This window comes from Rattus rattus, chromosome 2, assembly GCF_011064425.1.
Source record: "Rattus rattus isolate New Zealand chromosome 2, Rrattus_CSIRO_v1, whole genome shotgun sequence".
NCBI classification, from domain to species: Eukaryota; Metazoa; Chordata; class Mammalia; order Rodentia; family Muridae; genus Rattus; species Rattus rattus.
Genome location: NC_046155.1, coordinates 103,616,508 through 103,632,587, shown reverse-complemented (window position 1 = coordinate 103,632,587; position 16,080 = coordinate 103,616,508). Strand labels below are relative to the sequence as shown.

Below are 16,080 nucleotides of genomic sequence, written 5' to 3'. Positions count from 1 at the left end.
GCTCAAGTTTTGCACTGATAATCTGACAGGCCTCCGTCCTCTGGTTCAGTAAGAGAACATGATGTAATGAGAGAAACTCATCTCTCATTACACACATTTCTCAGCAGAGTGAAACTACTGCCTTTCTGACTGCATTTGAAAGACCCACCCCATGAGTCTTAACTCAGAGTTGCAACAGGCTTGAATGAGCCCAGGCACGCCCAGATACCTAGGGCCGAGTCACCGTTAAAACTAACAGACCATAAAAGGAAAGGAATACAGAACAGACTAGGAGTACGGATCTGGCAGGAAGGATAAGTCCCTAGCCCCCCCTGACATTCAGGGACGTCCCAGCCTGCACGTACTCTTTTACCATGTTACAACCTCATTCGAATATGATTCAAACCTGCCAATGTGTGTAGCTATACCTTATTACCTCATCTTGTGAAATAACCAATCATATGTGAACATGTCTATATGCCTCTTTAAATCCACCAATCCCCGTAACTATGCATCTGCTTCTGTACGCCCACTTCTGCTTCCCCAAACCTTATAAAAGCCCCATGCTGGAGCTGCTGGGCGCGCAAGTCCTCCGAAGAGACTGTGTGCCCGCAGGTACCTGTGTTTTCCAATAAACCCTCTTGCTGATTGCATCCGAGTGGCCTCGGTTCGGTCACTGGGCGCTTGGGGGTCTCCTCCTGAGGGAAAGGTCCTCTCCGGGGGTCTTTTCATTTTGGGGGCTCGCCCGGGACCTAGAGATCCTCCTCCCAGAGACCACCGACCACCCACCGGGAGGTAAGCCGGCCGGCATCTGTCGTGTCTTGCCCTGTCTTGTCTTGTTTTGTCCTGTGTGCGTGTTCAGTTCCTCTCAGTTTTGGACTCAGATCTGGGTTTTCGGAGGAGAAGGCCCAGGGCCTTCGGTGTCTCAGGGTTCAGGACCCCTCAGCACCTCCGTTTGGGCAGGTCAGAGAAGGAGCTGACGAGCTCGGACTTCTCCCTCCGCAGCCCTGGAAGACGTTCCAAGGGTGTCTGGAGCTCAGTTCTTTGGGGCTCAGCCCGTATCAGAGGGATACATGGTTTTGGTTGGAGGAGAGGGTCCAGGACCCTCGGCACCTCCATCTGACTCTTTGTTTTGGGTTTTACGTCGAAGCCGCGCGGCGTGTCTGTCTGTTATTTGTCTGATCGTTGGATTTGTCTGTCTAATTTGTGCCCTAATTTTCTTTGAAGCTACCATGGGACAATCGCTAACAACCCCCTTGAGTCTCACTCTAGACCATTGGAAGGACGTCCGAGACCAAGCACGTGATCAGTCGGTCGAGATCAAGAAAGGAAAATGGCAGACCCTCTGCACGTCCGAGTGGCCCACTTACGATGTGGGATGGCTGGTGAACGGCACTTTTAATAAGACCACTATTTTGCAGGTTAAGGATCTGATTTTCCGCCAGAAGCCGTACGGACACCCTGACCAGGTGGCCTACATTGTCACCTGGGAGAGCTTGGCATTTAGCCCTCCTCCTTGGGCAGAACCCTTTGTGGACCTGAATTGGCTTCCTGTTTCCCCTAAACCTGTTTCCCCGAGCCCACCTGACCCTTTGGTTGCTTCTTCCTCTCTCTATCCTGCTCTAACTAAGGAAGAGTCTCCCAAAGTCCCTCCCCCGAAACCTGTCCTCCCAGAGGACCCAAATTCCCCCCTTATATATCTCCTGTTGGAAGAACCTCCTCCGTACCCTGTACCTACAGCCCCGCCCAGAGAAGAGGAAGTGGAGCCGCCTGCTAGACCACGACACGAGGCGGCCCCTTCCCCTGTGGCTGGAAGACTGCGGGGACGACTCGAGGTGGCGCCAGACTCCACCTCCCAGGCCTTTCCGCTTAGACAAGGGGCTGGCGGCCAGATGCAATGCTGGCTGTTCTCAGCGGCCGACATATATAACTGGAAACAACACAACCCCCCCCCCTTTTCTAAGGATCCGGTGGCTCTCACCGACCTGAGAGAATCTGTCTTGCTTACCCATCAGCCCACTTGGGATGATATACAGCAACTTTTACAGGCCCTCCTGACCTCTGAGGAGAAGCAGAGAGTGCTCTTAGAGGCCAGGAAACATGTTTTAAGGGGACAATGGGCCCCACCTTGCTCCCGGAAGAGATCGATGGCGCATTCCCACTTACGAGACCTGATTGGAATTTCACCACGGCTGAAGGTAGGAGACACCTACGCCTTTTATCGCCAGTTGCTCCTAGCAGGTCTCAGGGGCTGCACCACGCCCCCAATTTGGCTCAGGTGAAACAAGTGATACAAGAGGCTGCGGAGACTCCTCAGCCTTCCTAGAGACTTAGGAAGCTTATTGCATGTATACCCTTATGATCCAGATGATCAGGACAAATGACAAATGTCTCCATGTCCTTCATCTGGCAGGCAGCACTCAGATATCAGGGCCAAGCTACAGAGACTAGAAAATTTACAAGGGTATACATTGCAGGATTTACTTAAGGAGGCAGAAAGAATTTATAACAAGAGAGAGACACAAGAAGAAAAGGAAGATGAAATGCGAGAGAAAAGGATAAGAGAGACGAAAAAGAAGCAGAGAGTTGAGTCGAATCTTGGCCGCCGTAGTTCAGGGTCAAGAGAAAAGGGGAGAGAGGGTGGGAGTTCGAAAGGGGCCAAAGCTAGATAAGGATCAATGTGCTTATTGCAAAGAAAGAGGACACTGGGCCAGAGATTGCCCTAAGAAACCCAGCAGGCTCCGAAGACCCCGCCCACAGACCTCCCTCTTGGCCCTAGATGAAGATTAGGGAGGTCAGGGCCAGGAGGCCCCCCCCCGAGCCCAGGATAACTCTTGAAGTTGGGGGGCAGCCAGTCACCTTTCTGGTGGACACAGGAGCCCAGCACTCAGTCCTCACCCAGGCCCCTGGACAACTCAGCGACCGGACGGCCTGGGTACAAGGAGCCACTGGCAGCAAGAGATACCGTTGGACTACAGATCGACGGGTTCAGCTGGCTACTGGTAAGGTGACCCATACCTTCTTACATGTTCTGGACTGCCCATACCCTCTGCTGGGCCGTGACTTGCTTACCAAACTAAAAGCTCAGATCCATTTTGAAGAAGGAGGGACCCGAGTAACCGGGCCCCGCGGTACTCCTCTTCAGATTTTAACCCTTCAGTTAGAAGATGAATATAGATTATATGAACCAGAACAGGACAAGCCAAAATCTCCAGAAATAGACTCTTGGGTCACGAAATTCCCACTGGCCTGGGCGGAGACTGGCGGGATGGGGTTGGCGCTCCAACAGCCTCCCCTAATTATCCAGTTAAAGGCCACCGCGACTCCTGTCTCCATTAAACAGTACCCCATGTCATGGGAAGCCTATCAGGGCATAAAACCACATATCAGGAGGCTCTTAGACCAAGGCATCCTAGTCCCTTGCCGGTCACCCTGGAATACGCCTCTGCTACCTGTTAAGAAGCCCGGCACTGGAGACTATAGGCCAGTACAAGATTTGAGAGAGGTCAACAAAAGAGTAGAAGATATTCATCCAACTGTCCCAAACCCTTATAACCTACTCAGCACCCTGCCTCCCACCCATACTTGGTATACGGTCTTAGATCTGAAGGATGCTTTCTTCTGCCTCCGGCTGAGCCCAGAAAGCCAGCCCTTATTTGCTTTTGAGTGGAAAGATTCTGAAATGGGACTTTCGGGACAGTTGACTTGGACAAGGTTACCACAGGGTTTCAAAAACAGCCCAACGCTCTTTGATGAGGCCTTACACCGGGACTTGGCTGACTTTCGAGTCCAGCACCCCCCTCTTATGCTTCTTCAGTTTGTTGATGACCTTCTTCTAGGGGCCACTTCTGAGACAGCATGCCACCAGGGAACAGAATCCCTCTTGCAGACTTTGGGGGCGATTGGGCTATCGAGCTTCTGCCAGAAAGGCTCAAATTTGCCAGACCCAGGTTACTTATTTAGGCTATCAACTAAGGGATGGACAGCGATGGCTGACTCGGCTAGGAAACAGACCGTGGCCAACATCCAGCCCCAAGAAATGGCCGACAGCTACTGGGAATTCCTAGAACGGCAGGATTCTGCGCCTCTGGATTCCTGGGTTTGCGAGATGGCAGCCCCTTGTACCCTCTCACTAAACAGGGGTGCTCTTCCAGTGGGGGCAGAACAACAGGAGGCATTTGATAACATTAAACGGGCCTTGCTGTCCTCCCTGCCTTGGGTCTCCCAGACATCACCAAGCCCTTTGAACTATTTGTGGATGAGAAGCAAGGGTATGCTAAGGGGGTCCTAACACAAAGACTGGGACCCTGGAAGCGCCCGGTAGCCTACCTGTCTAAGAAATTAGACCCTGTGGCCTCCGGTTGGCCACCATGCCTGAGAATGGTGGCAGCCATTGCCGTCCTAACTAAAGATGCTGGGAAGTTGACCTTGGGGCAGCCACTCACCATCCTGGCACCCCATGCAGTGGAGGCTTTGATAAAACAGCCCCCTGACCGCTGGCTCTCTAATTCCCGCATGACCCACTACCAAGCCTTGCTACTGGATGCGGAACGGGTCCAGTTTGGGCCCGTGGTCACTCTCAACCCAGCCACTCTGCTTCCTTTGCCAGAGGAAGCAGAACAGCACGACTGTCTGCAGATCCTTGCAGAACTACATGGAACCAGACCAGACCTATCGGACCGACCTCTCCAGGATGCTGACCATATGTGGTACACCGATGGTAGCAGCTACTTGGTGAACGGGGAACGGAAAGATGGAGCCGCGGTCACTACGGAGGACAAAGTGATCTGGGCAAGCGCCTTGCCTGTTGGTACCTCCGCACAGCGGGCTGAACTCATTGCCTTAACCCAGGTGCTCAAAATGGCAGAAGGTAAGAGGCTGAATGTATGTACAGACAGCCGCTACGCCTTTGCTACGGCACACATCCATGGAGAGATCTACCGGAGAAGAGGGCTGCTCACATCTGAGGGTAAGGACATTAAGAACAAGACTGAAATTCTGGCCCTCCTGGCAGCTCTGTTCCTACCAAAAAGACTGAGCATTATACATTGCCCAGGGCATCAGAAGGGACACAGCCCCGAGGCACGGGGAAATCGGCTAGCTGACGTCTCAGCGCGTGAGGCCGCCATGGGCACCCAAGTTCTGTCCTTAAAAGACCAAGATCAACCCACGTCTCCACAGCCGGAACAGACCGGTTGGCTCTACACCACGGAGGACACAAAGCTCCTACAGAAAATGGGGGCCGTTTGGTACCCACAGCTAAAACGGTGGGTCTACACAGGGAAAACAGTTATGCCTACGAAGATGACCTTTGAATTAATCTCCTACCTACATAAATTAACACACCTGGGACTCAAGAAGATGAAGACCCTCTTAAGACGAGAAGAGATTGACACCTACCTCCTGGGACGAGATCAGGCCTTGCGGGAGGTGACTGAAAGCTGCAGGGCCTGTGCTCAGGTAAACCCAGGAAAAGCTAAAATTGGACAAGGAGTCCGTCCCCGAGGACATCAGCCTGGTACCCACTGGGAAATTGACTTCACTGAAATCAAGCCTGGTATGTATGGACACAAATACCTCTTAGTGTTCATAGATACCTTCTCCGGATGGGTAGAGGCTTTCCCCACGAAACATGAAACGGCCAAGGTGGTGACCAAGAAGCTCCTCGAAGAAATCTTCCCCAGGTATGGAATGCCCCAAGTATTGGGGTCAGATAACGGGCCGGCTTTCGTCTCCCAGGTAAGTCAGTTGGTGGCTAAGTTATTGGGGATTGATTGGAAGTTACATTGTGCTTATAGACCCCAAAGTTCAGGACAGGTAGAGCGCATGAATAGAACAATTAAGGAGACTTTATCTAAATTAACGCTTGCAACTGGCTCAAAGGATTGGGTGTCCCTACTACCCCTAGTCCTATACCGGGCCCGGAATACACTGGGCTCCCATGGCCTGACTCCCTTTGAAATAGTATACGGGACCCCACCCCCATTTATCAATTTCTTTGATTCAAATATTGATGAATTCGCTAATAGCCCTTCCTTGGCAGCACATCTTCAGGCCCTACAAATCATGCAGAGAGACATCTGGAAACCTCTAGCCGCGGCCTACCAAGACAGGCTTGAACAACCGACAGTGCCGCACCCGTTCCAGATCAGAGACACCGTGTGGGTGCGCAGACATCAGACCAAGAATCTCGAGCCTCGGTGGAAAGGACCCTATACAGTTCTCCTGACTACCCCGACAGCCTTGAAGGTAGACGGAATTGCGGCTTGGATCCACGCGTCTCACGCCAAGGCAGCCCGACCTGAGGAAACGGCAGATCACAACATCGCGCCTCAGACATGGAAGGCTCAACGCACTCAAAACCCCCTAAAGCTAAGATTTTCACGTTGTTGCTCTTAACTGTCTTATGGACTAGGGGTGGGGCGAGTCTGGATAATAACTAATAACTAATTTAGAGATGGGCTGGTCTCAAGTCCTAGCTAATGGTAAGCATGCTGAAGGAACCTGGTGGCCCCCTTTGACTTTCGACCTTTGTCAACTGGCTAAGGACTCCTGGGAGCATACTGAGCGGACTCCCCACAACTCATACCCACCCTGCAGACACTCTGATTGGTATACTTGTCCCGGAGGTAAGAGGACACGGGAGTGCGGAGGTCCTGAGACCTTCTACTGCGCTAAGTGGGGGTGTGAGACTTACACTCGAGGATGGTGGGGGACCAAGAAGGGGGACTTAGTGGCCTTCTCCCCTGAGACTCCAGGCGAATCTCGAATTACAATCGAATTCACGGATCAAGGTAAAAACACAGACTGGAAGGTGGGGCGTAGGTGGGGGATACGGTTGTATACCCCTGGCCAAACTAACCCAGGACTCCTGTTCTCCCTCCAACTGGTGAGAGAAAGGTCAGACAAAGATTGGTCCAAACCCAGTCCTCATGGATCAAAAAGCCCCCTTCCCGACCAGCACCGCACTGCCCCGGTCGGACCCCCACTATGGCTAAACACCACTCAGAACTCCGGGATATCTTGACAACTCCCTCCCGACTAGGGACCCTTCCACACGGCCCCTCAGCTGCTAGGAGCAGGAGACCGGCTAATCAACTTAGTGACCGGGGCATACTTGGCACTCAATTATTCAGAACCTGACAAGACCCAAGAATGCTGGCTGTGCCTGGTCTCTAGCCCGCCCTATTATGAGGGTGTGGCAGTCATGGGGAATTATACTAATCAGACCACGGCCCGGGCCAGCTGCACAACCCTCCCTAGCCATAGGCTGACGTTGCCGGAAGTCTCAGGACAGGGACTCTGTATAGGGACCATACCCCCCACTCACCAGGTCCTCTGCGCTATCACCAAGAGGATCCCCACTGGAAGCTACTACCTAGCAGCTCCTACAGGCACCTATTGGGCCTGTAACACTGGATTGACACCTTGTATCTCCGCCGCAATCCTCCGCAGATCCTCAGACTACTATGTACTGGTAGAAATTTGGCCTAAGGTCACCTACCATGGGCCCAAGTACATATACTCACATTTTGAGGGGCTGACTCGATTCAGGCGAGAAACCATCACCATGACCCTAGCTCTACTCTTAGGAGGAATCACCTTAGGAGGAATGGCTGCAGGTATAGGGACGGGGACCACCGCCCTCATCGAGACGGGTCACTTTCGTCAGCTACAAGCGGCCATGAATGCAGATCTAAAAGCTATCGAGGAATCCGTGAGTGCATTAGAAAAGTCCTTAACATCTTTGTCTGAAGTAGTCTTACAAAATAGGAGAGGGCTAGACATGCTGTTCCTTCGCGAAGGAGGGCTATGTGCTGCTCTAAAAGAAGAATGTTGTTTCTATGCAGACCATACAGGATTAGTGAGAGATAACATGGCTAAGCTCCGAGAACACTTGGCCCAGAGACAGAAGCTGTTTGATTCCCAGCAAGGCTGGTTCGAGGGGTGGTTTAATCGATCCCCTTGGTTTGCTACCCTGGTGTCCACCTTGATGGGACCCTTAATCATCCTCCTCCTAATCCTCCTCTTTGGCCCCTGCATTCTAAACAGATTGATGCAGTTCATAAAGAACAGACTCTCAGTCATTCAGACGCTTGTTCTCACCCAACAATACCAGAGGGTAAGACAACAGGAAGAGATTCCTTAGAATTCGATTTGAGTAAAGGATTTTACTCAAGTCTAAAAGAAAATGGGGGAAAATGAAAGACCCACCCCATGAGTCTTAACTCAGAGTTGCAACAGGCTTGAATGAGCCCAGCACGCCCAGATACCTAGGGCAGTCACTGTTTTTTTTTTTTTTTTTCGGAGCTGGGGACCGAACCCAGGGGGCTTCCTAGGTGGCGCTCTACCACTGAGCTAAATCCCCAGCCCCCGAGTCACTGTTAAAACTAACAGACCATAAAAGGAAAGGAATACAGAACAGACTAGGAGTACCGGATCTGGCAGGAAGGGATAAGTCTAGCCCCCCGACATTCAGGACGTCCCAGCCATACGTACTCTTTTACCATGTTACAACCTCATTGAATATGATTCAAACCTGCCAATGTGTGTAGCAATACCTTATTACCTCATCTTGTGAAATAACCAATCATATGTGAACATGTCTATATGCCTCGTTTAAATCCACCAATCCCGTAACTATGTATCTGCTTCTGTACACCGCTTCTGCTTCCCCAAACCCTATAAAAGCCCCATGCTGGAGCTGCTGGGCATAAGTCCTCGAAGAGACTGTGTGCCCATGAGGTACCTGTGTTTTCAATAAACCCTCTTGCTGATTGCATCCGAGTGGCCTCGGTTCGGTCACTGGGCGCTTGGGGGTCTCCTCCTGAGAGAAAGGTCCTCTCCGGGGGTCTTTTCACATTGTGACTACTAACCAACAATAGGACAAAATATGTCATTGCCTGATTTTTTTTTTTTGCTATGTTCTTTTTTGTAATACATTACCTTAGGCTGACATTCATTTCTTCATACTCCCTTTCTCATATTTGTTCATGGAAATTTGTACTGAGGATAAAAGCAGTGAGGGAGGGAGGGAGGAAAAACTTGGAAGACATGGCCATGGCATTGACATTTGAAAATCAACTGAGTCAGAATGCATTACTAAACACCCTCTGTGTCATGGTTTCTTTGATAGGCATCTCTGGATCCTGACTACACAGATGACAAAACTCTTTCTTTCTGTTCATTCTTCTGGATCCTCTCTTGGGGTATTTTATTTGTTGTTATGGCCAAACAAGCTGGGAGAAAAACTGAAGTAAAGGACATATTATTCATTCTCATTATTATAGAAGATTCTTTTTCTGGTTGGTAGGTCCCATGGCAGTAAGGGAATATGACAGAGAATAGTCCTCACATCATAACATAAAGTGCATAGAGAGGGAGTGTCGTATGATTGTTAAAGTTGGGTTTCCAGTGACCTAATTCCTCCGTTGAGACCCTACTTTGAAAAGTTTCCAGAACCTTCTCAAGAGTACAACCATTTGGGGACCAAAAATAAAACACAAAAGCATATGGGTTTTGAATTAAAAAAAATATTATCTTGTATATCCTTGACAGTTCTTCCCTTTCCATTTCTTTTTCTGATGGATATGTTTTCCATATGCTACAGTAGTCAACATCCTTAGAATCTAAAGTGATCCTTAGGACACAGTCTCATATCTGCTTGGTTTTCACTGCTGGTCCTTCCAGTAGATTAGTTCTTCAAAAGAGAAGCCAGAGTCACAGAAGCTTGGTGAGCTTTCCAGGAGTGTTGAAGAATACATGTAACATGGTCTGGTTTTTAGTGCCTTGTTAAAATAGTGCATCTACAAGGATTTTACCAGCTCCCACCTAAGCAAGTAATTAGATGTAATTATACTCTGTTACCCTGCCAAAGCTCATTTATATACTGGGAGCTTTGGAATCCTTAGACCCTGAAAGAATCCTTATGACACAGTCTCGTATCTGCTTGGTTTTCACTCCATAGACAACAGGGTTCATAGTGGGTGGCAAAAGCAGATAAAGATTAGCAACAATGATGAAGCAAGATGGAGGGATTGTGTGCCCTCCAAAACGGTGGGAAAAGAAACAAAAGAAGGCTGGGCTATAGGAGAAAATAATGGCACAGATGTGGGCAGTGCAAGTGCTAAAAGCTTTCTGCCTAGCATCTGCTGAGGATAGGCTGACCACTGCCCTCAGGATCATGGTGTAGGAGACTGTGATGCACAGAATGTCAAATCCCCCAATAAAGAGAGCAACCATCAGGCCATAGACAATATTGACCTTGATATTCCCACAGGAGACCTTGGCTACAGACAACTGGTCACAATAGGTATGGTGTATTAATATATTGCTTCTGCAGAATGGCAGCTGCTTTGTGATGAAAATCAAAGGAATGATGAGCACCACAGCTCTCAAGAAGGTAGCAAGGCCAGCTTTTACAATGACAGGATTGGTGAGGATGGTGGAGTAGTGTAGAGGGTAGCAGATGGCTACATATCTGTCCAGAGCCATGAGCATGAGCACCCCAGACTCCATTGCTGTGAAGGTATGGATGAAGAACATCTGGACCAGACAATCAATAAAACTAATTTCCTTAAGGTGGAACCAGAAGATACAGAGAGTTTTGGGTATTGAAGCACTGCACATGACAAGGTCTGTAAGGGAAAGCATAGCCAAGAAGTAGTACATTGATCTGTGAAGGGTGTCCTCAAAGAAGATGAGATAGAGGAGTCCACAATTGCCCGCCACAGCTATTGCATACATAGAACAGAATGGGATGGAAATCCAGATGTGCATGTCTTCCAGGTCTGGGATTCCAGTCAGAAAAAATGAGGCTGGGGTCACCTCTGCTTGATTCAGCAGCTGCATGATAAGGTTGGCATCATCTTAAGTAGCTCATGAAGTTTGGCTTTTATTTGTATGACAGTCTAACCTTCCAAGATAAATGAGAAAGATAAATCCTCATCTATCTTCTTCATTTGTTAAGTAGTCATTTTACTAACAAACAACTAAATGATTAAATAAAAATGTAAAGAGAGTAATATTGGTGTAACATTTGCTTAGCATGTTCAAGGCTTTGAAATTAATTCCCCCACAAAATATAGATTCTAGACTAATAATATGTTGTCTAGTTATTAATTTGTTCATTACTTCCAAACATAATTGTTTAACAAGTACTAAGTGCTTTGCTTTATCAATATTATTTTTAAAAGAAGGGAGAGAGAAATAACAAATTTATAGTCATTCTATTTTGTGGACTTTTAATTTGCGAGAATTCCAAACATATACAATGTATTTTAACTATATATCTCTCTACCCCATCCATAAGTCCTCCCAAAACTCACTTGCCACACCCCACCTCAACTTAAACACTTCTCACATGCCACTGAGTGCTATCATAACTACTGTATATGAATATTTGCAGCATCATCCCACCGGAATATGGGCAAGGCACAAGGTGTCACTTTCCTATAGAACACTGAGTCTTCCTACTCTGATAGTCTTTTAGCTATGAAAGGTCTCAGCTATGCATGAGACTTTGAGGACTCTTGCCTCACCTATGATCAAATTTTGGCTTGCTGGGTCTTGTGAGTTCATGAAAGCAATGACCCTATCATTTCTAGAAGACATTGTTTCACAACAGGCCTCCCTGTAATCCAGTTCTTAGAATGCTTCCGTTCCCTCATCCACAGTATTCTCTGAGCCATGAGGGAAGTGAGGATAAAACAGATGTCTGCTTTAGAGCTGAATACCCCATAGTTACTCATTCTTTGCAATGTAACCAATTGTCTCTGTATCAATAGCTGTTCACTGCAAAAACAGGCTTTCTAAGAAAGGACTGGGAGCCACACTAATCTATGGGTCTACAAATAAGTACGTAGAAGGCAGTTTATTATTATATCACTTTCACAAAGGGAAACAGTAGTAAAATCTCGACTAGTGCCTAGGATGTACACACTTGTAAGCTCATGGCCACTTTTACAGTACTAAGCATAACTTATGTCCCATGGAATTAACCCTAAATCCAGTAAAAAAAATTCATTGATTATCCGCATAACATCCAAGATGCCAAATGGAAGTATTTTGCCAAGTCAGTCTTGACTGTGCTGGCAGATTCACAGCTAGGTTAGAGTATTGATGACTCTTCTCCCCTAACAACCTGAGCAGCACATTCTGATAGTGGAGAAGTTCCAGATCACTACCAGCATTATTTCTCCATGTTTTACAGCCCAGATGTGAAGTGGCTTCAGCAATAAAGTCCTACCATCAAGTTCATTGGTAACAGTGAACAAGGACAATAGCCTGCTTTGTTATTTTTCATGGTGTAATTGCTATATCTTATGTACTTTTTCTAATTAGACTCACTACTATTTTGTTTCCTTTTGATTCTGTGAGCTTCCTTCCTTCCTTCCTTCCTTCCTTCCTTTTATATTATCATAAGAACTGATGTAGTCCAGGACTATTTCAATTTTATTATGGAGCTGAGAATGACCTTAAACTCCTGGTCTTCCTGCCCTTTGTTTCCAAATGACTGAGATAACAGGTGTGCTCCTGCATGTCTGTCTGCATTTCATCTCTTAAGGAAAAGGTCTTAGGTCTTCCCACTGTTGATGCAACAGAGGCTTGGGATGCATTCTTTCTTGTCTTGTTTTTATTAATACATCATATTTATGTTACTATATAGCAGGTACAGTACTGAGAACTTTCTATGTATTCACAAACTGGATTCCCACTACCATCTAAGCAATATTTTTGTAGCCTGGCATTTGCAATGGGGTAAATGGTAGTAATGTACAGATAGAAGAGGCTTCCTTAAGCATTAATGGCAAAATTTAACCCTCTGTTTCATGTGAATATAGCAATAACTATCTGAACATATAATTTACTTTTCTCATTTTGTGATCAAATACCCAGTTAAAGCAACATAATGAGAGCAGAGTTGTTTGCCTTACAGTTTGATGGCATAGATTCAATCTACAGTGGCAGGGAAGGCATGGGCAGGCTGATGAGGCAATAGTCACATTGCACCTGCAGTCTGAAATCAGAGAAAGATGACTTTGAGTGTTCTGCTTGGTTTGTTTTTATTAATTCTGAAGCCCCATGAAATAGAATGATGTCACCATGTTCAGGATAGGTATTGTCAATCTAGAATCTCACTCACAGACATGCCCAAAAGATTTGTCTCTCAGAAGATTCTAAGTTTTGTCAAGTTGAAAAAAACTGGGCATCACACTCTTATATGATATCATTGCTCTGTAGGTATTATTCTTGTAGCTTCCATGTTTAATTTATTTTATGACTTATTTCTTTATACCCTAGTTTTTATTAGATGCTCCAAGTATCAGATGATTTGCTGTTTTTTATGCCTAAGATAGTACTTTGGTGATGACTATATGACTGTGAGGCTTGTGAAAACACATACATGAATCTCATAAATGGTATGGTTCGATTGAGTTCTTACATAAGGACCTTCCTTCACTGAAGACATCTCACTTTCTCCCTCCCTCCCTTGTTTGCTTCTGTGGGTTTGCATTGAATGCCACCAGACACGTTGTTGCTGGAGTCAGTGCTGTGTCATATACATGCTCATAATAGTCTTCTTTACAATATATATTCTTGGAATATTATAAAGCAAAAGAAAACTTTGAGACCTAGAGAGAAAAGTTTCTTTTTCTTGGAGCTGAAATATGATTATAATCCTGCCTGATGGACAGGGGCAAAGAATTCCTTCCTGATAATGTCATTTTGCCTATTCATTATTTTACACATTACTTCCTTTTAGTTCCCATTACCAATACCAAAACTTTTTAAATGTCTACCTCTGTCTTGGGCAACACACAATCCCCAACTTAATAACTTAATATCCATCTATCTATCTATCTATCTATCTATCTATCTATCTATTATCTATCATAGTCTCAAGCAATAAAACTCGACAGCAGTTTTTACTCCCTCAATTTTCCCCAACTTTACCCCTTTCCCCAGATTAACTCCTCCTCTGTTTCCCTTCAACAAAGAGCAAGCCTCCAGGGAGTCCAGCCAAACACTCCACAGCAAGATACAGTAAGTTTAGCATAAACCCTGATATCAAGGCTGGGTGAGGTAGCTAGCAATGTGTCAGGCTGGTCAATCTTATGTTGTAATTTTAACACCATGATTGTATAAAATGTTCTTATATTTTGTTGTCACTTACACATTTAAATGTCTTAATATTGTAACAAATGTTATTTAAAGTTTTTACTTGCATTATATAACAATTTAAATAACACCTATTATCTGTCAAATTATTTTTGAATGGGTAGGCAGATTAATAAAATTTAAGCAGACTTTAAACATTATTTAGCTATAATCTAATAATGCTCTGTGGGAAATACAAAATGTACCACCATAAAAACATAATTTCTACCTCATAAATAAGCAGAAACATGAATTTCCCCAAAGCTCATAACAACTGACAAAAAAGAAAAATTCATCCCAAGATGGAAAGAAAATGACTGAACACAATTTAAATATATCTTTTAAAAATAATTAATTTGACTAGTACCGCAGACATCATAATTCAGTTAGTTTTACAAAACAATAAAAAGAGATGCATAGTAATTAAAATTATATGAGTGAATCGTAAATATATTAAAATAAAATACTGAAAACACCCACCCAAAAGAAGAGGAGAAAGTGGTTAGTGGAGCGCAATGCCAGGTGATATACTGCTTTGATTTATCTCTACATTTGGTTAAAGTTCTTAATAATATTCTGCCTAATTTGGACAATACACAGATTTCTAAATGGGGCTGTTACTTAAATCACATCATCAGGTCCTTGATGCATCTGAAATCTATTTTTCCCAATAATAATTGGTCTTCAACAAATAGCAAGAAGGCTAGAAGACTAGCCTTGAAGTTGCATTTTTAACAAAAGAACTATATAAGCCTATATAAATTTGTGCTTCCATGAATACTAAAATGCCCGTACACTCTTTTGTCAGGCTTGTAATGTATGCTTTACACTTTGCATATATTATTTTTTCAGATTACTTTTAGAGATCTTATTTAAAAAGTTTATATACCCATGCATAGGTATATACACACATATAACTAGGATATACACACATAGAACTGACTACCAGAAGGAAGGGTTAAATTCATTTTATGAACACTTGTGTAGTGTGTCATAATGTGTCACAAGTTATTTCAAAAATTAATTTCATCACTTGTTTCTTAATGTCCTCGACCAGCAGGCCTCTACATAGTGGCTTTACAAAACACATAAGTAAAATTAGAGAAAATGTAAAAATCTCTGATTCAAAGATAGAAAAAACATTTCTGATGTATGTGCTGTACTCTGAAGAGTATTTCGTGCACTCGATCAAGAGTAGTTCATGCATTCTATATTTGTACTACAGCTTTAATTATTAAAACTGGGTTGAAACTATTTTAATCTCATTCTGAATACACAAGGCCAACACTTACGTCAAAGTAAGAAATAATAACCACGAAACACATTTTCCCAAAATCAATTTCAGTATGTCATAATTTAAACACACATGTAAAGAATGAACTCATGTTATTTTGAGTGTGGATAGACGTATTGAAGTGGTATCGTTTACTATATAGTTATAATCACTAACAAACTATTGTTCTACCCAGGTATAGTGGCTCTCACCTATAACACTAGTACATGGGATGCTGAAGCAGGGGGATTGTCACAAGTTCAAGGACCTTGAGCTACACCATGAGCTCCAGGCCAGCCTCAGTTACAGAAAAGAAAGTCTGTAATTCAGATTCCATGAGATGTCTATTCTCTGTTACAAATGCCACAGACAATGATGGCACTTCCTCAATAAACCATCTTTAATATCTGCAGTTTTACTTCATGTGATAGTATATTCCTCCAATGTCACCAGAAAGGATTAAAATTATAAATGAGTCTTTTGTCAAATGAATGGAATGCAGTGCTCACTTGAGAAACAAGAGGAAGAAGTCAGGTCAGAGACAGCAGCATTCCGACTATCAAATGCAATACTCTAGCTCTTCTGCATTTCTTCTTGGGGTGATTTGTACCTGATTTCGATCACATAAGGATCAATCAATTCTATGTGATTATGGCAAATATATACAT

General features: G+C 45.1%; 2 protein-coding genes and 1 pseudogene across 2 annotated transcripts; 2 read left to right on the top strand and 1 right to left on the bottom strand.

Annotated features, from left to right (window-relative positions):
• The first annotated feature begins 1,161 nt into the window (after window positions 1-1,161).
• LOC116893181 lies at window positions 1,162-2,651 on the top strand (annotated as a pseudogene).
• Window positions 2,652-6,436: 3,785 nt separating this feature from the next.
• On the top strand, window positions 6,437-8,250 carry LOC116893180 (MLV-related proviral Env polyprotein-like). Its single transcript, XM_032895085.1, has 2 exons — window positions 6,437-6,793; window positions 7,025-8,250. The coding sequence occupies exons 1-2, from the start codon at window positions 6,437-6,439 to the stop codon at window positions 8,126-8,128; spliced, it is 1,461 nt and encodes a 486-aa protein (XP_032750976.1). The 3' UTR covers window positions 8,129-8,250.
• Window positions 8,251-9,861: 1,611 nt separating this feature from the next.
• On the bottom strand, window positions 9,862-10,830 carry LOC116894112 (olfactory receptor 52N4-like). The gene has a single exon (XM_032895830.1). It carries the CDS (start codon window positions 10,828-10,830, stop codon window positions 9,862-9,864), a length of 969 nt encoding a protein of 322 aa, XP_032751721.1.
• Window positions 10,831-16,080: the final 5,250 nt, after the last annotated feature.